This window comes from Hyaloscypha bicolor (genome assembly GCF_002865645.1).
Source record: "Hyaloscypha bicolor E unplaced genomic scaffold K444scaffold_87, whole genome shotgun sequence".
In the NCBI taxonomy this organism is placed as follows: domain Eukaryota; kingdom Fungi; phylum Ascomycota; class Leotiomycetes; order Helotiales; family Hyaloscyphaceae; genus Hyaloscypha; species Hyaloscypha bicolor.
In genome coordinates, this window is record NW_020194589.1 from 740767 (window position 1) to 764248 (window position 23482).

At 42.3% G+C, this 23482-nt stretch overlaps 4 protein-coding genes across 4 annotated transcripts; 2 read left to right on the forward strand and 2 right to left on the reverse strand.

The window, feature by feature from the left end:
- Positions 1-11686: 11686 nt before the first annotated feature.
- Positions 11687-12154, reverse strand: K444DRAFT_643539 (uncharacterized protein; the record flags this gene model as incomplete). The annotated part of the gene is made up of 2 exons (XM_024884870.1): positions 11687-11818; positions 11855-12154. 2 exons carry the CDS (start codon positions 12152-12154, stop codon positions 11687-11689), a joined length of 432 nt encoding a protein of 143 aa, XP_024735542.1.
- A 457-nt stretch (positions 12155-12611) lies between these two features.
- Positions 12612-13364, reverse strand: K444DRAFT_630353 (nad-binding domain of hmg-CoA reductase; the record flags this gene model as incomplete). The annotated part of the gene is made up of 1 exon (XM_024883195.1): positions 12612-13364. The coding sequence occupies one exon, from the start codon at positions 13362-13364 to the stop codon at positions 12612-12614; it is 753 nt and encodes a 250-aa protein (XP_024735543.1).
- Positions 13365-15677: 2313 nt separating this feature from the next.
- On the forward strand, positions 15678-17249 carry K444DRAFT_530408 (kinase-like protein; the record flags this gene model as incomplete). The annotated part of the gene is made up of 2 exons (XM_024874898.1): positions 15678-16244; positions 16302-17249. 2 exons carry the CDS (start codon positions 15678-15680, stop codon positions 17247-17249), a joined length of 1515 nt encoding a protein of 504 aa, XP_024735544.1.
- A 1316-nt stretch (positions 17250-18565) lies between these two features.
- Positions 18566-23085, forward strand: K444DRAFT_630355 (uncharacterized protein; the record flags this gene model as incomplete). The annotated part of the gene is made up of 8 exons (XM_024883196.1): positions 18566-18988; positions 19234-20361; positions 20655-20720; positions 20792-20794; positions 20937-20939; positions 21093-21252; positions 21513-22314; positions 22377-23085. 8 exons carry the CDS (start codon positions 18566-18568, stop codon positions 23083-23085), a joined length of 3294 nt encoding a protein of 1097 aa, XP_024735545.1.
- Positions 23086-23482: the final 397 nt, after the last annotated feature.

The following is a 23482-nucleotide window of genomic DNA, read 5'->3' on the forward strand; positions in this document are numbered from 1 at the left end:
GACTATCTTCTTCTTTAATCCTTTCCTAATACCCCTCGCTTAGCTATTTAACCTCGTTATACGCTATTAACTCCTCTTTACTGAGACCTACTCAAAACGCCCTATTACAGCTAAAAAGCCTTAACGGTACGGCCGGTTTATAGCCAGAACCCTCGATCCTCCTTGATCTACTACTCTGGATTTAATACTTATAACTATCGCGACGGTGATTATTCCTCTAGATAGTATTATATTACCCGAGATATAAGTATAAGTTCAGCTCACTGCCCTCTCCTCGCCGTTATACTATTATAATCCTCACGTTAATGCTCCCTCCGTAACTATAGTACTAGAGGCTTACCCTTAGTATTCCTTTCATGTGATATGACTTAGCTAATAGAAGAAATACCTCACGACGACGTAGCTAGCTTCTGCCTAGCTATGCTATAGTATTACGTATCGGGGAAGGATCTCAGTGAGTTCCCTTATATCGTAGAGACGACAATATGCACTATATACCTTGATCTAGGCTAACCTGTAATAAAAAGAACTAATTACTAGTAATCGTAGCTGTGGTAAATAATAATATATACTATATGCCTTGATCTGGGCTAATCTGTAACGGGAAGGATCTCAGTGAGCTCCCTTAGGCCGGTAGAGACAATGACATATATTAGTATACCTTAGTCTAGGCTTATCTATAATGAGAAGAACTAATTACTAGTAATCGTAGCTGTTGGTATGGTTTCCCGGAGGTCATGTGATCTTGTCACATGACCTCGTTTCCTACATGTAGGACATGGGACATGGGACATGCAGGAAACGGGACATGCCAGACACTAGCACCAATTAGGCTTAGCGTATTTAGGGATCGCATATCAGAACCTCGATACTGCGATCCCTACTTACTAGAATACAACAACTTTACCAACCTATGCAATTAGCATTCCACGACTACGTAACGGTACTATGCGTTACTAGCTAGTGAACCGATACTAATTAGTTTCCGGATCCAGATCAGATCAGAAGAATCTAGTAGCTCGCTACTGATTTGCCTGCATTCAGATCAGAAGATTCAGATTAGAGAAAGGTCCTACTATTAGTAAAGCATTCGGTAGCCTAAGATAGTAATATCTACTCCTAGTCAAAGAGGGGAACTAATATTAACTCCGGCAAAGTATTCGGTAGCCTAAGGAGAAGAGATTAGCTCTTACTAATCAGAAAGCGGTTAACCCTTTAACTATTTAACTGAACTATCTAGTTCAACTGTCCTTTAAGACCAACTTTATTCGGTACTAAGACTACCTTCTTAGTAACCTCTAACCTCTACTTATATATTACTACAACCCCTCCTCCGGAAACATACGCCCCTAAAGCCCTATAAGCTTTTCAGCTCCTACTTCGATTTTATTATTAAGTTGAGCCCCTTTAAGCTTTAGAACCCTCCGGAAACTTAATATTTTACTCCCTAAATTTCTTATTATAGATGAAATTTACGACTAAAATATTTACGAACTACTAATACCTTTCTACGAACCTATTACGAACTACCCTACCTTTGAACTATTCCCCTATTAAAACTATACATATTCTAAAGGGTTAATATAGACGAAGACGAGTAGAAGGAGAAGATCAAGAAATAAGAGAATAGGATTAACCTAGTAACTATAATAAAGGAGGATCTTTAGGAGTATCTGGATACTAAGCTCTACTAGTACTCCGTAGATAGAACTACTAATAATAATCTATAGGATCTATTTAAGAATAACTTCAAGAACTTTAACCTATTAGCCTTTAATTAATTTAACCGTACCGAATTACAGCGCCTTTAATCCTATCTTTGGTATAGTAGTATTTTTATTGAGCAGAATACTAACTACTTTACTATAGCCCAGTCCTTAGTTAATGTCGTTAATAAGGAGACGAAGCACGTATAGAATGAAGCTAATATTACACAAATAGGTCCGGTGAGAGCAGACCTTACGAATAGTCCTATTACCTTAGTCTTCGTAACTTTAGGAGAAGCTAAATACCCTGGTATACTAGACATTTAACTACTTCCTCTACTACCTCTACTACCTTAACCTTAACCTCGACCACTACTACTACTACCGGAATAGGGCATATAGAATATTAATTAACCTCCTCCGCCGCTACTACTACTATTACTACTTAACCCGGAAACTCCTCAGGTAATCCCGGCCGTAAAGCTCATTAGAGAAGTAGCTAGAATCTATATTAAAGAACAGAAGTATAATAGAATAAATAGTAGTTTTGACTATAAGCTTATTATTTTTCTTAATATCTATTAATATATAGACCTCCTATAAGAGGCACTTATAAGAGCTTTCTCTACTATACTAAAGGGTCTAGTATAAGATTACTTTTATAATAACCAGCTATCTTAACGAACCTATAAAGTAGCCTATACGAATATCCGTAACTTCTTTAAAAGTCCTGAGTATTAATATCAAAATCTAGATAAATGAAATACTATAGACTTGAATTCCATAATAGCAAAATACTTTAAAAAGTCAATATTTGAGGTTATTTAGATCCTAATTAATAACTTATACTAGTTATAGTATAGACTTATAACTGCCCTATAAATTACCGAATTCCTATATAATAAGATTATTACCGCTTACTAAAGCTCTCTGGTATACTAATATGCAGTCTCAGACCCTCTTACGGATCTCGGCTAGCTTATTTATAAGCTATAGTCCTCTATTACTATATATAAGAAGGAGTAATAATAGATTAATAGTAAATCTACCTTCTTTACTAATTAATAATTCCGTTCAAATAACTATTAGTTCAGAAACCATTGAAATAACTACGGTTATAGTTACGGAAGCGGAAATTGTAATAACTACTATAATAGCTACTCGAATTCCTATAAGCTCTACTATAGTAATAGTAATTCGAATACCCTAAAGTCGTACTTTATATATAAGAAACCAGACTACTGCTCCTAGAAGTATATACTAGAGGAATAATAAGACGAAAAGGCTTAATTTAGAGCTAGAAACCTCTATTAGTTTAAGGCCCTAAACTCCCGAAACTTTAATCGAGATTTTAGTCGTTCCTACTTATAATATGTGGCTTATATAGAAGGTGAATAGGAGATATACTAGAACGGTAAGGATAATCTAAGTAATAATTTTGAGACTCTTTTAATAGATATAATTAATAATATAAACGAAGTAGAAGTAGAGAACAAATACTAATATTTAGATTTCTTCTTTACTTCTATTAAGAGTCTCCTAGCCGCTTTAGACAAACAACTACCTAACGATTAAGCTCTTAATATACGAGCTCCTAAAGTACTAATAACTATAGCTAATAGCCTTATAGATAAACTTACCTCTCTTTCTTTTATATACTAGTTAATAAGTAAGAACCATACTATAGAATCTAAAGAACTACTTATAAAAGACACCCAGACCTTTATAGTAGGAGATATGTCTAGATATAGTAGTTAACGCTTTTATGGAATTATAATTAATACCGGAGCCTCCAAATACTCAACTACTAGTCTCGATTAATTCCAAGCTTTATAGCGAACTAATAATAGTATTGCGCTTAATAAAAGTACTAAAAGTCAAGTTACTATTTACTTTAGTATAAGCTCTTCTACTTCTATTAGTTCTATAATTATAGAAATACTAATTAGGTAAGTATAATTCTATATTATACTCTTAAAGACTCTATTCCTATTTAGCTTAAACAATATAAATAAGTTACGAGTCTACTTTAATAATCTCACTAATTATATTATTACTTCTACTAGATGTTATATACCTATTATATAACGTTTCGGTTATTCTTTTCTGCTTTAGAATAATATATTATAAAGCCTTATTTCCGAATCTTTTACCTGTAATCTATACTTTCTTATAGAGACTAAATTACAATGTCTTTATTATTGATTTGGCTATCTATTAATTAGTAAGCTCCGAAACTTACTAGAGCGAACTAGTTACAAAGTTAATACGGAAGCCTTAGAATACCTTACGAAATACTATGAGTAATACTAGAAGAATAGGAAATTACCTAGACGATTTAAGTTTAACCTAAGAGACGATATTAGCTTTAATCTATTAATTATTGTTAATATCTTCTATATTCTCGGGAAGCCTATTCTATACGTCATTGACGAAGGGACCAGATACTACGGGGGCTATTAGCTCCAGAATATTAGTACTATTCACACCTGGGACGCCCTAAAGATATATTGAATCGATACCTATTTAGGCTCTCCTGATCAGATTATAGTAGACGCCGGAAAGTAGTTTACTACTAAGGAGTTTTCCCAGCTTGTGAATATAATAGGAACCAAGGTAAAAATCGTCCCTATAGAAGCTCACAACTCTATAGGAATCGTTGAACGCTACTATAGCCTAGTTCGACGAGCCTACTTAATTATCGTAGCCGAAACTAAGGGAATTAGTAAGGAGATAGCCCTATAGATGGCCTTTAAAGCCCTCAATAATACCGCAGGAATCAGTGGAATCGTTCCTACCCTCCTAGTCTACGGCGCCTTACCTCGATTAAGCGAATATGATACTCCCGCACCTACTGTTTCCCAACGTTTAATGGCCTTGAAGAAGGCTACGGCGGAGATTCAGAAGCTATGAGCTAAGCACCAAGTCGAAGACGCCCTGAATACACGTAATGGCCCCTCCATGAACGATATCCACGAACTTACGAACGACGAGAGATTGCGGAAGTTAAGTGGATCAAGGGAGAGTTGAACCCAGCTGATTCGATAACGAAATCGAAACCTATAAATGCCCTCAAGTACTTACTTGATACGAACACCATACAACTGGACGTGGAGGAATAGGTCGAACGCGGATAAGGTAAACGGAGGGACATACGGGTGGGAAATAGACATATTCGGAGGGAAATGGGCGTATGGGATGGAAATATCGATGGGGACATATACACTGAGCGTTTAGGGATAGTCTGGTACTAGGCCGGATTAGGAAATCTGCATGCGAATAGGGGATACTGTTTTTCGTGCGTTTTTAGCACTTTTGCGTTAGTTTTTCGCGTTTTTCAGGTAGTTGCTAGTGTTGGTATGGTTTCCCGGAGGTTATGTGATCTTGTCACATGACCTCGTTTCCTATATGTAGGACATGGGACATGGGACATGCAGGAAACGGGACATGCCAGATACTAGCACCAATTAGGCTTAGCGTATTTAGGGATCGCATATTAGAACCTCGATACTGTAATCCCTACTTACTAGAATACAATAACTTTACTAACCTACGCAATTAGCATTCCACGACTACATAACGGTACTATACATTACTGGTGAACCGACAGTAGCTATAGCAGATAATAATCTATATAATAATAGTAGTATTAAAGCTCCTACTAAGTATTATATGGACTAAATATGAAACGCTAGTATTAGGAGAATAAGTTACAAGTAAGTAGGCTAATGTAAAAGATTATAAGGAGGTAGATTATATAACCTTAGAAAGAGCTTAATCCGTAGTTATTATATATTAGAAGAATAGATCTTATAATTAAAAGCTATTCCGAGGACTCTTTAGCTTAAGGTACTACTATAATAGGACTTATATGGCACTAGAATAAGTATGGCATAATTTATACTATAGGGTCTCAATTCTATAAAGGGAAGATTATTTGAGCTTAACTATACGGAAATTACTATAAGCTTAACTAGTTAAGTATAATAGATTAGATTTCGAGCAGAATTAGACTAGTTATAAGCTAATTTCTCGATCTTTAGTAAAGCTAAGAGACGCCAGGGATTATATAATAAATGAGTCCTAATAAGAGCTTAAAGGGCTGAGATTTTATATATAGAATTAGGTTAATTTCAGGATAGTATATGGCAGTTATTATTATAATTCAGTTTTCGACTTTATTAGCTGATATGGTCAGCTGATATAGTTGCCCATATCCCGTTGCCCATGTCCCGTTGCCTCCTAGACACACATAATGCGGCCGCCTCGCTAGGGAAGTAGGCTTGGAATATACTGGAGATATTTAGAAGGCTAAGCCCCTTCGGGACTAGTATACTATAGGGTGTATATATTCCCTTGCAGCCTCCTATATTCTAGTTTTCTCTTCCTTAGCTTTAAATCGTCTTTATAAGGGACCTTCTACCTTGCTTTCCAAGCCCTGAATACCGTACCCGTAATAGTATTTAAAGCTCACTCCCTTTAATCCTATAGAGGATTTTAAATAAACTAATTCAGAACTATTAGTAATATAGGTGCTACTAAGACAATAGAACCTCAGAAACAAGAGTAATAGACTCTAGAATAATAAAAGCGAAAAGCTTTAGAACCCTTAGAGAAATCAGGTATTTATATCTTTATAAATATATACTAGTAATATATTAGAAACCCTCCCGAAAACCCGAAAATCGAAGAACCTCGAATAAAGGCTACTCTTTAACCAAGTCCTAGAGTAATAGGCATATACAGGCCAGTAACCTGACTACTACCCTCAAGCCCTATCCTATAACCTTATAGGCCCTATATATATACCGGTAACAAGATTACTAGGGAGGATATAGTAGAGGAAAAGTATAATAGGTTAATATCCCAGGATACTATATAACCAGGAACTATATCGACTTTAGCCAAGGCCTCTAGTAAAGCTCCTGCTAGTTCAGGTTATCCTATTAGCGGCCCTTTCCGAACCGAATATTCTATTAGTATTTCTAAAGAATTTATAAACGAGTCTATGAAAATAGAATCTTCTACTTTTATTATAAAGCTCTTAGAAACCAATAACTATATTACTGCCGGAAAGTTATATAAATAGGCTAAGAAACCTGATATTTTACTCTCAGATATTAATATTATTATAAAAAGCTACCGGGAGAATATCCAAAGAGCTATTTCGTATAAGAATACCTATAGTTATAATAAAGCTATTTTCGAGAATACCAAGCTCTATAATACCAAGCTCGAGAATAAAGTCAAATACTATATAGCTATAATAGATTAGTTTATAATAGCTCTAGCTATTCCCGCTCTAGCTATTCCGAATTCCTTTTAAAAGAATTCCGAACTATTTCTTACTTATTCTCGTCCAGGATTCCCTATATCTTATACTTCTTTTAGAGGTACTAGAGTTACTAAGCTCCCAGATCTAACTCTCTTTACTAGAGATTATACTATCTTTAATAACTGGCTAGTTCAGATTAAGAATAAGCTATAAGGAAATACTAATTTATATTCCTTAGAAAATCTCAAGATTATCTATATTTCTAGTAGACTTACTAGTAATACTCTTACCTTAACTAACTCTTATATAGATAAAGATAGTCCGAATTAGTACTATTAGCTCTTAGAGTTCTATTCCTATTTAAAGAAGCTATTTTCTAACCCTAATAAGATATAGAATACTTATTATAACTTTAGTAAGCTTTAAATATACTCTAGTTAAGTATTTCAGGAGTTCTATACTTTCTTCTTATAACTGTCTATAGAAGGCAGTATTAGTTTTTAAGATATTAAGTATAAACTAAATAAGAAGCTCCTATTAAAGCTCTAGAAGTTAGTATATATATACTATAATAATTCTTCTATTAATACTACTTGCTTTGCTTAGTACTATATTACTAATAACTAGTAGATTAAGGCTATATATAAGAAGACTAAAGAGTATAAGAAGGCAGGAGCTATCCTAGCCAAGTTTACTTCTGGTACTATATTCCCGTATACTCCTAAGAAGTATACTCCTAAGAAGAAGCCTATATTAATTGCTCTTATTAAGTATATACTGTGGTACGGCAGGCCGTACCCGTCGAAAATCACGTTGTTTTGGCGGTTTTGAGGTTTAGGTCACATGGCAAAGGCCGCGGCCTTTTGCACGTGACTTGCGGAAATCACATAAGAAAGCTGGTTTTTCTGTAGACTTAGAGAACAATCCTTCATACACATTTAATTAATTAACCTTTTGCACACTGTACACTATTTATGCTTTACTGTTTACGTTTTTGATTTGTTGTTTTGCTATCTAGTCACGTTTTGCGCTCTGGTGTACTTTATGTGGGTTTTTGTCTTGTCGCAGTTTCCCTCCCACAATACTCCCTTATAGCCTCCTGTATTCTAGTTTTCCCTTCCTTAGCTTTGAATCGTCTTTATAAGGGACCTTCTACCTTGCTTTCCAAGCCCTGAATGCCGTACCCGTAATAGTTATAAGTAGTAAACTAATATATAGATGAGACTAGTTCAATTCCAATAAGTAGACACTTATAGATTACTACTTAAGTCACTTAATTCCCTTTACTAGACATTCTATATATACTTAAACTAGTTTCTCCTCTATCTACTTCATTTATAATAACTGCCCTTAAGAGTATACTATTTGTTTAATTTGCATTTCCCTTATTAAATTAACTATTTTATAATAGAAATATACTCTAGTCTTCTGAACTAAGCCCTTTAATTCCCTCACGTAATACTAGTAGTAGTTAAAGAATATATAGACCTATAGTTACTTTTTCCTGTTCTAGATATTAAATTAAGGTAGAGAGAAATATAGTAGTAAGAGCTAAAGGTATATAAACAAGCTACTATAAAAGTAAATTCGTTCTATATACTCCTACTAATAATTATAATAAATTAGATAATAATCTTCTATTTCTCGAGGAGTAGTTTTAGGTAACTCTATATCCAAAGATCTTAACTAAGGCCTTAGATACTGGATCTACCCTTTAGTATCTGGATTAGCTAGCTCTTTACTAGGCTAGACTATAAGTTAACTAGATATAACTAGAATCGGGTAAACCTCAGGATAATAGTCGAGGTAGGTATACCAGCTATCCTTTATACTTAGAAGCAGGCCGCTAATTATATATAGATTAACTAGTAATTCTTAATAATAACTACCTAGTTAAAGTAAGTACTAGGAATAAAGCTAAAGGCGCTTCTAGTATTAGCAATACTAGGTATATTAAACAGGTCACGAGTCTGTATAATACCTTTATAACCTTAGAACTCGCTGCTAAGCTATATAGCATGCCCTCTACTCCTATATAAGCCTAACCTCATACTCTCCCCTAATCCTTTAAGCTACTATAAGATTAAACTAACTAATAAGGTATTAATAATATTACTTAGAATACGTTAGTAGAGTTTGTACTCTACTCCCTTAAGCCTTTCAATAGCAGTAATAATAGATAGACTAATAAGAATATAGCTAAACTAGAGAAAGAACTAAGGTTAGCTTTAGAAGAGTAATAAGTAGAGTTATTATTAGCCGGTATATCTACTCCCCTAAGTCCTCGCTTAGTCGAGGTACTATAGGACCAGATCTAGAGTCGAGAACGGAGCGAAACTACTAGTAGTAGACTAGAAGAGCTTCGAGATGCTTCTTAATATAGTACCCTAGCTCAGGACCTTAAGTAGTAGGAGCAGTAAGACACTCAGGCGGTGGTGCAAGGAGGGGCCATAGTAATGCAGCAGGAAGAGCTTAGGTAGCTAGCTGTAAGTGATTAGTAGGACTTGGTCGAGGCTAATAAAGTAGATAACCCTAAAGATAAGGAAGCTACGGAGGCTCTACTAGCTATATAACCCAAGATCCCCGAGATAGACGAGTACCGTTCTCGACTATATAGAGTACGAGCTCAGTAGCTTACTAGATACTAGATAAAAATAACCTAGTACTAAGTTATATAGGGGAAATATCTAAATAGGTTAGATTCTTGGTTTAATAAAGATAATATATAGATATTAATACCTTATGAACTATACTCTTAAGACTTAGCTCTATAAGTAGACATTTTCTAAGTTTATGAGATATACTCTAGCCTATATAAAGGCAGAAATGTTTTTAAGTACCTAGTTAATATATTTGGTCTTAATAGCTATACCTAGACTACTAAAGATTAATTAAAAATCTCGCTTAGCCCTATATTAGTTACTAAGCTTAAAGGTAACTAGTTACCTCATAAATACCCTATTTTAGAAATCTAGAGGAATAGGTTACTAATGGAACATATCTTGAATAGCGTCTTCTCCCTATCCCTTGAGCGAAACACAGCGTGAGGTCCTTCTCAGACATTTAACAACTCCGATCAGTGACGAGTACCGCTATTCATTACGAGCCTCTCGAAGTTCCTTTGCCCTAGCTAATATAGCGCTAGAGGACGAACCTGCGACGTGGAAGCGAGGGCACTAAGACACGTATATAGAGATTAGTAGCGACACCTACCATTCCGTGAACACTAATAATAATCACAACGCCTGCGATACTGGCGATGAGGACCTACGACCTGCAAAATAACGAAAGCTATACGTAGCGCCTACTGTAACTTTAACCACTTCTTAAGGGCATACCCCAGAGCTCTATATTAGATAGCCTAGCCCCCTTATGGCACTGTCGACCGCTATACCTGAGATTAACGACGTGTAGCCTCAGGTCGATTACGAATATCTATCGACCTTCGTCGATAATAGCTACTAACATGCCTCGCGAACTTCTCGAAGCCTATCTGTAGCATCAGAGATAGTACCAGTTACTGAGTATAGGGAGTGGCCCTTCTAAGGCTTCCTCAAACGTACCAGGGTCGGGGATAATGTAACGTATAATCTTGAGTTTAAACTACCATTAATCTCGGAACACCTTCACTTACCGATTAATTCCAAAGCATTAGATATCTATTCTAGTAAGGAGGCGCCGGCAAAGGCTTCGACCCATCACGATGCTACTATATATTCCAAGATATACCAAGTACTATTGAAGCCAAATAAGAGCAAGGTTTCATGGATAGAAGACGATATAAAGCTGGCCTAGATGTGGAACGAAGGGCGTTCGTGGGAATACATCTTTGCTGCCCTCCCTAACCGGAGTAAAGGGTCCATCCGGGTGCGCTGTTCAACAAAATTCAAAAAGCGACCTCGTACAAGGGCCGGTCGTTGAACTGGTGGAGCAGTCGTTGAGGCTCCTTTATCGGAGGTCGAACCGTCAAGCAGCGACGATGATGACGATTCAAGTGATGGAGATCCAGACTTCAGCAGCGACATGGAGCGAGGAAGCAGCAGGAGGTGGAGCAGGAGAAGGACGAAGGCAATAGTGAGGATGAAGACGAGGGCCCGCAGCAAGAGATGAATGTTGTGGCACCAGTGGTAACGGCCGAAAAGGCTGGTGGAATTCCAAGACCGGCCAACGGACGGCAATCGCTTCCCAACCTCGACCTATCTCCAGAGTCGCGTTATAACGAGGCAGGAAGCCGATGCGATCGTGACAGCGACGACGAGCTCAACAGCTCCGACTCGGCTGGGGACGATGAGAAGGAACCACGTCCTGCCAAGCGGAAGCAGCCGTCCTCATCTCACGGTGGCCTAGCACGCAAGAAGCGCAGGCGCCCTCTTCAGCAGAGCCCTCCCTGCCAGTATCCCAAGTCGCACTCCCCTCTCAACCAGAGCTTCATTGTATCATACAGATTTCCCCAAAACTTTATAGCTCGCCTCGCCTATGTATTTTACCTTCTTTCCCAAACAGCCAATCACCTTGAAAGCATATCAAATCTTCAAACAGTGTCTTGAGACTGGTGTACTTCTATAGGTCGAGCCCTTTTCTTTAGTTTTTTAAATGCTTTCCCGTCGATCCTCTGAGACAGTGAAGTATCAGGGGTAACGTCTCGCGAACCAACACGACTTGATTGACTGTCAGCTTCGTCTAGAGACGTAGCATTATGACTTATTTAGTTAGACAGATAGTGACTCTCTAAACCTTGTGAAAGTCCAGATTCCCCTGCCTTAGATTGCTTTGAGACCTTAAAATCCAGTAGTAAGTTATTAATAACTGAATAGATTCTTTTCAGGTGAGTCAGTATCTATATATCGTAAATATTCTTGGTGAATTTGTATACTGTCCACTTTTCCTTACTATCTAGAGCCGTGAAGTCGAACGTATGGATCGCATAGTAATAGAAGGTTGTCTTTTCTCCGTCGAGCACAGGGTAATGACCATATATTCGTACTGTCCGGTGATCGTGCGAGACTAAAAAAGCGAGGATCTCTCGATGGAGTTCCTTTTTGCGCTTTACTATCCTGAATAGTTCGATAATACCCCTTACTGCGAGTGTCATGCTGTGAGCATTCTGTCGATCGGCGACATCGAGGGCTATAGCGCCGTACTTTACTTTGCACGTTAGGAACGGGAAGTACATCTGCTAAGTAGCTATGAAATGGGACGTAAAAGTATCTGGAACCTCGCCGACGAAAGGCTTAAGCTTTTCGAGTTGATCGTCCTTAAACGCAGACCGTCCGAACCCTATCGAATAATCAGGTTGTGGGCGAGGACCGTAAAAGGGTTCGGCGTAATTCCAGCCTTCATTGACACTTTCATTTAGAGCCTTGAGATGTGTCGCACCATAGATCTTTAGTACTTGGGCAGACGGACATATTAGTGAGGAAATGTCTCGAACAACCATAGCTTCGTTTCTTGCTCGCACGCCCTCGCAAGTTTCGTCGAACAGATCGTCACGAAACAGTGTATCTTAGGGGACTGATTATTCTGCCTCAAGTAAAGTTTGACAGAGTTTCTTGCTTGCATTTGTGATACCCAAGACGAACTTGCGCATAAAGCTGCCCTTCGTAGAAAGCACAGTCTCATAGCTTGGGCGCTTATACGGGGTGCTTTTGGCTTCCCTCGTCTTCAAACCTGGCGATGACAGAGCGCAGTCTGGTTGTACTGCACCCAAGAATCTCGCGGCAGACAGGATTAGAGAGAGTACCCCAGGCCATGACTTCGATGCCACGAGGATCTTTGACATTTCCCCACGATAACTTTTTATCGGATGAAAATTGACCCTCGATCTGGAAGTCGACAATTCCCAAGTCCTTGCTAGAAATAGAATCAAGGAAGTCCTGGCAAGCACGGTATGTGGCAATGGTTACCATGTTCTGTCCGGCTGCATCGCCGCAAGTATACCGAAATTTGATATGAACGGTCCTGCTAATAATGTGTGGTGTGACTTCGATAAGACGCGCATATCGACTGGTCTTGTCACTGCTTGCATCGAATAAATGCTTGAGCGTCGGTACGCGGTAATAGAACTGGAGAGTATCGTTGACGGTTCGAAAGATAAAGACAGGAGTATGAGATAAGCCCTCGCTCAAGGTTATAACTTGGATGCTACCAGTTGCTTGGAAGGCTTTGCAGCCTCGAGAACAACTTGCAACAAGTGTTAGTTCGACTGTCGCCAAAGGAGCGTATACCGTCCTCTTTGACTCCCCGTGGATGGTTAGCGGGCCAGCTAGACCAAGGGGTACCCGTATGAAGCCAATGCAGTTTTCGATCTTAATGTCTCTTGTGTCTTCGTTACGACAAGATAGTAATTTCTCTGCTGCCCTCTCTAAGTTTTGCGTTCGATCCATTATATATACTACGGGTATAATGAAGTATAGCGGTAAAAGAAACCCAATAGAGGCAGAGAGGCGGCAAATTGTTAATAGATAGCTTGATGAAGAATTCAAGAGCGATATGAAGTTCATAGTTCTTATCGCTTTATGGATTAAGGGTAGTATGTGATATGTTAATCTATTCTTTTGGCAAATTCATCACATCTCCGAAGCCGTATCCAAGTGAAAGTAGTGGATTGACACAAACAGACCTGGACTAATTCAGAGGCTGAATGAATAGATAAGGAGGCAAGGGATAGAAGCATGGGGCAGAAGCAAGGGGCAGAGACAGGGGGCAGAGACTGCGAAGATCAACATCCTAGTCGCCCAATATAATGACAAATGTAAAGACCCACTATGCAGTTCAAACAACATTTGGTTGCTCACACCGAGCTAAAATTGTAGCAATGATTTCATGCTAACGCTCACGATGCTATCACTGCCTCGCCACTGGTAGCTTGAATGATCCTCCGTGGCGCTATCTTGGATGGAGCGAAGACGGCTCTCATGGGATTTGGGGGCCAGTGCCAGATAGAGGCAACGGGGTAGCTTCTACTAACGAGTAATAATGTCTTTTCCACCTTAGAGCCCAGACTCATGTTGACACGGGAGGACGACAATGCCTCGTTCAACCGAGGAAAGTAGTGAGGGTTCCCGACGACACAGGCAGGGTTTGGAGCCTGTGTGCCGCCTTCAAATATCTACCTCAATGCTCAGATGGTCAATCTAGGCAACGAAAACAGAATACTTGATTCCAGAGCTCGATTATACGAGCAATACCCCCTTTTACGACTCTCCTGCCGTACGATGGCATTCCTCCCCCTCTCTCGACGACTGCCGTACGATGGCACCCCTTTTCCTTCGACTTCTCTTCTACGACTGCCTTGCAAATAGCACCCCTCTCTCCCTCCTCTTACGACAAGAGCACCTGTCGAAGCCGATACAAGACGAACGTATATCTATACCGCTATTAATACTATAAGATGAGATTACTAGCCGATATTCCTGTGAGGAGTGCCGGGTAAGCTGGAATGGGCTAGAGTAGTCTAGCTAACCATAGCAGGGAGCAGACGAAGCCTTGTCGCAAGAGATCGACTCTACAGCTATTGATTATAGAGGAGGAGGCTTTCTGGAGATGTGTACGGCTTGGATTGGATCGGTGGTTGCGATTGGATTAGGTGGAGAGGAGGAAAGAAGACACTGCAATGACTAGTCAGCTGACGCGATCTCCTGGATCGTGTCACGTGATTTTAGATCCTGGCTTCTGTCTGCGGTTCGCAGACGTACGACAGTGGCTAGTTAGTTGCGTACGTGGTTTGGTTCTATTTCTGGCTCTGTATTAGCTGTAGAGTGCTCAGGGACGAGCACTTCTATATAGGGGGTCGGATGTGGCCCCTGCGCAGCTGTATTTAACCCACGACTCTCTTGCAGTCCTCTCTTAGCTCTCTAGTCAAAAACACCAGTTTTTTGCACTCCCTCCATTTCTATGGTTGTATCGCCTTGCCCTTTTACATTATACAAAGGTCACAGAGAATTCCTCTATAGTATATATAATTAAAGACGACGCAGCAGAAGTTAGGGAGCATGTTTACTATCATAGCGGAGGAGTATTTATAGGCTTAAAGACATTAGGGGGAAGTTATGGCTGCCTTAGGCAGCATTGTGTATTTAGGGTGCGCCTGTATCACTCTCTCCAATTCAACCCACCTTTACACCCCAGTGCGCAACACGATAGTCGAAACGCAGCTAGGCCTGTAATGGCTGCGAGAACGCGCTACGGATAGACCCGGAAACTCCAGTCTCCACGAACGAAATGTGGCGTGGACTTTGCCGTATCTGCTTTAGTCCGACACCTTGCCTCATTGGAAACGGGGCAACCTTATCAGTGACACAACTCCATTCCACATGCAGGTGACGACATGTTCCACCAATGCGATTGGTTGGGGCCACTCCCACCACTTACCTATTAGTCATGAGATAGTTCTATCATATGTGAAGGAGCTAACCCCCCGCATGATTCAGAACACCATCCAGGCTCCTGCACAGCCCGCCACGGATCTGAATGCTCCACAGAGAGCCTTGCTGATGGGGGATTTAAACCGTAGTTAAGGACCCCCGATTCCCGGCTCTGCTACAGCATACCCTAGCCATGTAATTTTCGGTTTGCCCAAGAAACGGTGGTATTGGGATCATCTTATCCCCCTCCCATTAAAGGTCAGAACAACGCGATCTAGAACAATATTTATTCCAATAACGGCCCCATACACCCAGGCACACACCAGTACTACGATGTCGCTACATGAACAACTTTGGTCATATCTGGAAAGGTATAAATGTCCTCTCAGCGGAAAAGAATTCTTGCCATTGGGTATTTTGGAAGAAAAAATCACAAGTGATATAGTTAAGAAGGAGCTGTGTGGAGATGGCTGGGAGAAGCAGCTGACCCTGCTTCGCTACCCTAGCCTCCCACAGAAAGTATCACAAGACGCAAAAAAGGTCTTTGCTATTCTCGTGCTTATTGGTAACCCCTGGGCGATAAAGCGTTTGATTCGAGAAGGTCTCACCGATAGGCATCTTCCTCTCCGTCAGGGTGGTAGTGGCTTTCTGGAATCTTCCGACAACACAACATTCAAATCCCCTGGTGCTTGGGGGACAGACGCGACAGTTAAACTGTTCATCGACAAACAGTGGTTGGTCCTAGCTCCTGTATTGGACTCGACTGGTCAAGACATTAAGCTTAGCGACAAATGTAAATGTGCCTTGCCAATTTGCGATGCCAATCATAGAGCTATCGACGGTTTCTCCAGCAAAGTCCGGAAGGGCATTATCCCTGCAGGCCATCAAAAAGGTTTCAAGGTAGGCGAGGCCCTACCCTCAACTAGCACATTAAAGAATGCTAAGGATCCGTTTAAGGTAGAGGGGACTTCACTTGACATTGCAATTAAAGAAATCACGGACAAGGATATCTTCCTCCTAGAGAAGAAGAATTTGAATGATATCCGAAGACTCCAACACCGCCACTTGATCAAGCACATTGCCACTTGTCAAATCAGAGACGGCTATTGTTACGCCATATTGTTTCCATGGGCTAGCGGTGGAAACCTTTCGAATTTCTGGACCCACAAGGATTCCACAGAGCGAGCACCAGATCTCTTTTTATGGTGTTTCCAGCAGCTGCTTGGTCTTGTCGACGCCTTGAAGGCTTTACACAGTATTAATTGCCGCCACGGTGACCTTAAACCGGAAAATATTCTCTACTTCAAGGAAGGTGACTATCTTGACATTGGTGGAGAAGGGGTCTTGGTCATCGCAGATGTTGGCGTGTCTAAAGTTCATGTGGACCGGACGGTTTCCAGACCCATGGGGACAAATACTCATGCCACTACGCCCTCGTACGAAGCCCCTGAGGCTCAATTCGACAAGGACGCCGCCAGGGCGCGTAGATACGACATGTGGTCAATTGGTTGCATTTTCTTAGAATTTGCGATCTGGCTCTTGTACGACCTCGACGCAATCAAAAACTTCCGGAAGTGGAGGGAGGAATCTAGATGCGATCCGATAACTCCGAAGGCCAGCTTCTATGACCGCCCTACCGAAGGAATTGTCGATGTCCAGCCAGCAGTCCGCAAGATGATGTATCAGCTACGGAACAACTCACGGTGCCAAAATGGTACTGCGCTAGGAGACTTCCTGGATCTTATCGAGAACGATCTTCTTTTGGTGGAAGTATCACGCCGCTGTCACGCTGCTGAATTATACAACAAGCTTAAGAAGATAGTTCAGGATGCTGAAGAGAATGCGTCCTACTTACTCAACGACGCTGACTCTCATCCACCCACTCCTCTGATTTTTGTCGATTAGAAGCAGGGATCTGGCCATTTTCGAGCTTCGAATCTGCCATATCAGTAGGGGTGGGCCTGATGGAGTGACCTGCGAGACGAATGCTTTTGCTGCGGCTTAAATGTATGGGTGCCTTTGTTACAATAACATATAAGGATTGTGCTGCGGTAGAGGAATTTTTTGGGGGTTTTTTGGGGGGTTTTTGGATTGGAGAGGGAATTAGTTCTGCCTATTCTTTTTTTTTTAAGTCGGCGCTCCTGGCTGCGCATCGAGGGGACGCGACCAGGTAGATCAGAAGTCGCTGGGTAGGGCCACCACTCACCACCTCATTGGTAAGCAGGAGAATGGGAAGACCTTTGATATTTCGAGTGTATTTTTTCACTCTTCTCCTTATGTTTCATGAAAAATAAGATAGGCATCGCCCTGCAGCAAAGGAACCCTAGCGGAGTATCATTCATCTAAAGACTAAGTTGCGCACCCCTCGCAGCCATAGTACGAGAAGATAGTGTACAGATACTAGAGACGCATTCGAGTTACTAATCATCCGGCAGATAGCGCATGCATGGCAACGTTTGGCCTACCGACTTCCGCATAACACAGGCGACACAAAGTCCCAATAGCAAGACAAGGAGGCTGAGAAGTGAGGTATTGATGCCTAACGACCGTGGCCATTCACGGCAAACTTTTCTGCTGTGCACTGTTGGCGGAAATGTCAGCGCAGTGTGTGGAGAAGGCCGCGAGCATGTTTATATCCAACATTTGCCTTCTCCCACAGTGGAAGCTGCAGCATATGCCCAATTGTATTCCAAACACTGGGAGAAGCCTCGTATGCAGGTGAAGAGCCTGGCCAAGTTTGACGCAACCCGTTACCTGACGTATTTGTCTCATCCACCATGTGGTCCGCCTTGCTCCCGACTGTGATTTGCTGGCCTACATTCTTCTTTATCTATCCGCACCGCCCCCTGTCTCGATTTTGATCACTAAGAATCGCGAGCAAACTGCATCTGACCTTCTTACCGGCACTACTCAAAAATGTAGTGTGGTATCACCCGGTTGGGTGCCACACCACCAACTTGCAGATAGACAGACCCTAGCTAAAGCCAATGAAGCGTCCTTCGGTTCAACATCATATGCCAGTTTCTGGGTGCTAACTGCAAGAACTGCGGATGACTAACGTGTTGGGGGTGGTCTATATTTTAGTTGGCCGCCCCCAACATGTACCTAGAGTAGGTATCTATCTGTGCGTTGGGTATGAAAATGGCTCATGCCCAACCTCTCCCCGTGCGGATTGCCTAACAGCCTCGTCATAAATCGCGAAACTTATTGCCCCTACAATCATGTTCTTGCCTACCAATTTCCGCATCGGAGTTCCCAAATCAACAATGGGTACTGATGGGCTCTTTACTCATATAAATGAAGGGCTGGCTAGCGGCCTCCCGGACGGGAAGCCCTTTCTCCCGCACGACATCTTTGAGAAACTCTGGGCTGGCGACGAGGCTAAGCAAGAAATACAGAAGCAAACAGGGTTTTTCAAAAAGCTCATAAAGGATCAAAACTCAACTCTCGTCGATTTCGTCAAGAAATCTGCCAGGAAAGTCTTTGCAATTCTTGTCCGTTCTAATCTCGTCAAGAAGGTGTCAAATCTACCAAAGCACAAGTTCATGGACAATCATCTCCCGATCGTGGTAGAAGGTACACGAGTCACGTCATACAATCTTCTGGCAGACGATGCGGCTCTGGAATGGTTTCAAAGCTGGACTGTACAGGAGCGAGTACTATTCACTGACGCGCAGTGGCTCTTCCTTGCTCCTGTATTCGCCAGACAGTCAATAATGGAGCAACTTCATAGCAAGTGTCCGCTGCCTTTTCTCAAGTTCGACAAGAAAGGTTCTGGCGGTTTCAGTACTCTGTACCAAGCTCGCATACACAAAGATCACATAGAGTGTTTAGACGAGGCACGTTATCGTTCTGCCGGATAGAGATACTCTGTTCTGACACTTCATAGAAGCACGAAATTGCTGTCAAGGAGCTGGAAGAAGACCTTGTTACCGACAAGGCCTACGAGGTAGAAATCGACGCTCTGGAACTGGCTCGGCAACTGCAGCATCCACACCTTGTCAGCTTCATTGCTGGGTTTGAACGAGCAGGAAAACGCTACATGATGTTTCAGTGGGTTGACGGCGGCAACCTTCGAGAATTCTGGCAGAATCACAGTTGGTCGCGAAATATTGACATCATCCGATGGGCTTTGGAGCAGATGAAGGGCCTTGCAGAGGGGCTCGAAGCGCTCCATCACTTCAACCCCAAGAAGAATAAGAACTGCCGTCATGGAGACTTGAAGCCCGAAAACATTGTCAGATCGCGGAAGTCGGGGTCCTTTGGACTCCTCCAGATTGCCGATATGGGATTAGCTAAGATTCACTCGCTTCCTACGGTTCTTAGGCCCATTGCGACGACGACACTCGCCGGCACGATACGTTACCAACCTCCTGAGATTCAGACTAGCACATCAGGCAAAAGGTCGCGCTCGTACGACATTTGGTCCATGGGTTGTATTCTGTTCGAACTCATCATCTGGCTTCTCTTTGGGCCAAAGGGATTGACAGAATTTGAGAGTTCCTTTGATAACCCCACCCAACCATTTTTTCACATTTATGAAAGCAGCTCCCTTCGGCCCAATGTCAACGCCTGGAAAGAGCATCTTGAGAAGATCTGCCTCAGCGATTTGGAGATGTGTGTCAGTCCAGCTCTAAAGGAGCTTTTCAACTACGTGTGCAAGGCGCTTCTCGTTGAGGACCCTGAATCAGATGACCCGGGACTTCAGATGATGAACTCCAATGTTGATGGACGGCAAGGCAGCATCAGCCCCTCCATTCCGAGGGTATTGGTCCAGCGAGCGACAATCCGGATGAGAACCACATCAAGGGCCAATATTACGGATTTGAAGAAAGAACTCCATAGAATTTGCTCGAATAGTTCTCTAGATTACTTCTACAGGAAGGAAACCGAAAAATTCAATGTCACCTGGGACGTACTGGATCACGAGGACATCGCTTCACAACTTCAGGTACACCCAGGCCGCACCTCACCGCGTTCAGGGGCCCGACCACAACTACAAATTGCCGATATTCAGGTACACATTCCATCCAAATGCGATACACTGACTCTAATGTTGCCATGCTTCTCAGAATGTAAGCTGCCTTCACGTTTCATCGTCGTCTGGCCGACATTGCCAGCAAAGCTTTTCCGCTCTTACGGGAAAAGTAGTCTTATTGGCTTTTTTCTTTTCCTATTTTGAGTCGCGACAAGTCCACTGTTTCCTGACGTCCTCACTCCGCCTTAGGGCCACCTTCCAGCTCCTACCTAGTTAATCCAGTACAAAATCTTCGCTAACAATTAGCTGCTCACAGCCTGTGAGTTCTCCAGAATGACAAAAAATCGCATTGGGACTTATATAAAACTAACCACGCCTTTATTTCGGTGGTCCAGTATGTAAGTACATAGATCTAATACCGCCTGCCTCAGTTTAGCGTGACCCGTAATGCGGTACTGACCCATCACAGGCAGTAAGTAAACATACTTCCCACCTTGCTTAAGAGCGATGTAATGGGAGGGCGTTGACAATCTATGTCAGATTGTGAGTTCGCGTAGAATGATGTAAAGACCTGCTAGGCTAGCACTGACATGTAGTGTGACTTGTCTACTTAGCTTGTAAGTCAATATTCTACATTATGGTATACTGTAAAGTAAAATTTGCACAGAATGGCTGATATCTTAGTCACAGCCTGTATGTCATCCTGTTTAACACCCTCGGAGTTTCGAGTCAGGGCTTTCTTGAGGATGGTACTAATTTCACCGTATCAGCTATCAGATACGTGGGAAATCTGTAACGACAATATCTTCGCACGAGACTTTTTCAGAAACATCACCTCAAAAACCCTAGACCAGGATTTTCAAGCATTAGAAAAACAGAACACAAGATTGTGCAACCACTGCTCGAATCCAACTTCAGGGATCTTTTCTAGTGAGTTTTCTATCACTCTTGACCAGGCAAAGTCAACTCCCCAGTGTGATCTCTGCCAAGTTTTGTCGTCCCACATGAACAGCGACGTTGGGAAATCTAACAAAAGCGGTCTTGAATTCACCCAACTTTTGCGAATCGGATCATCTTTAGCACCGTCCTCAACAGCATCGCCAATACTTTCTATCGTCATTGGCCCAGGCAAGCTTTTCTGCTCCAAACCTAATTCCGATTATACCAACCTAACTTAACCTCGTCGCTAGGATGCAATAACGCCCCCTCATACATTCAGAGAGGATTTCCTATCTTGCCAAAGGCTGGAAGCCGAACTCAAGCCCGGCTTTTCAAGCACTGGGCCGAAGATTGCGACAAGAACCATAGTCGCAGCTGCTTCCAGGTTGACGTCCCCCAGCGAGCACCGACGAGACTCCTGGACGTAGGCGATACTTCATTAAGCACTATCAAGCTCGACTGCTACCCGAAGGATCGCAAGTCTAGCTGCTATGTTGCCTTGTCGCACCCTTGGGGCCCAGATGAAAGCAAGTGGTTCCGCACGACATCAGAAAACATCAAGGAATTCAAGAAATTCATCGACTTTAAGCAACTGCCACAGAACTTTCAAGACGCGGTGACAGTGACAAGAAGTCTAGGAGTCCGATACCTCTGGATTGACTCTCTCTGCATCATACAGCAGGGAAAAGACGGAGATTTTGGCACAGAAAAAGAATTCATGGAGGACTATTACGGCGGCGCGTACTGTACAATTTCCGCCAGCTCTGCAAGGGGGACAAGTTCTGGATTTCTCAAGTCACGCCTCAATGTCAGAAAATCTTATGCCTTCAACAGCGGGGCCGGCCCTAGTCCTGAGCCCCACAAGTCGGCCTTTTATATCTGCGACGCCATCAATGATTTCGCCCGCGACGTAGAGGAAAGCTACCTCAGCACGCGCGGCTGGGTATTCCAGGAAAGGGCACTCTCGAGGCGTACGCTTCATTTCACAGAAAAGCAAGTCTATTGGGAGTGTGGTAAAGGTATCCGCTGCGAGACCATGACCAAGCTTTTCAAGTGAGTTAAGAATATCCCTACGGTCGGATGATAGCCATTGAAGGTTAGTAACACCCCGTCAGCCGGAAGTCATCCTTTTTGTCCGACCCACATTTCCCCGAGTCCGCCGCGAAATATTACAAGGGGATGCGGATTGAATTCTTCCAGTACATTTATTCGAAGTACTCGGGACTCGATTTCTCGGCAAATCATGAAGACGATAGATCTGTAGCTTTGCGTGGTCTTGAAAACAGGATGGCGAAGGTCTACAACGTGCCAGCGTGGCATGGCATCCTGGACGGGGAATACCTTCATCGAAGCCTTCTTTGGCAGAGAGACATGGTGAAAACCAAATCATTACACGAGATCAGCTACGAAGATGATAAGAGAGTTCCCTCTTGGTCCTGGATGGCGGTCATGGGTCCAATCAGGTACATGGATGCCCCATTCGATTGGATGGAGTGGAATAGAGACATCAAAACACCGCTAGGATCACGATCTGCGGCTCAGACCGCTACGGACTTCGAGGTTCCGGCGTACAACGCTAAGCCAGACGACAATTCTCGGTCAACATACGATGGTGGGGAAGAGGTGGATACCTTCGAGAAATTAAAATGCGTCATTATTGGGTGGGAAAAAACGGAAAAGGCCACAGATTCGAAGGACTTCTATGTTTTGCTTGTGACTCCCACTGATCCGAGCGGAAGTGGTGTTGATCACAAAAGGGTAGGGGTTGCGAGGATGACAGTGGACGAAATTGGCTCTACAGAATTTGTGGTAAAAATTGTTTAATGAATACATATACTTGGGTATTACTTAACTTAGCTTGCTCGTTAATGTAACGACACAGGGGCTCATATGCTAAGAAGAGGCCCTAAGGCTTTCAATTAGACTAACTAGAGCAGTACCCTATAGGCCTGCTACGAAGGAAACAAAAAAGATAGAGAAGAAGAAAGGAGAGGACGGCGAAGGAGAGGTAATATAACCTGCGACGCTAGGCCGTAAGCTAAGAACCCCTGAGCCCCTGAACGAGCGGGCACGTGACTAGTCGATCCATCACAATTTTGGTGTAATTTGGCGTTCACGGTTCGCTGATCTTCACGGCTTGCTTATTCAGCACGTTAGTGTATACGTATTGGCGGCCCCTGCTTACGACTCTGCCGCTCTGCGGACTCTCGGCAAGCTGCTC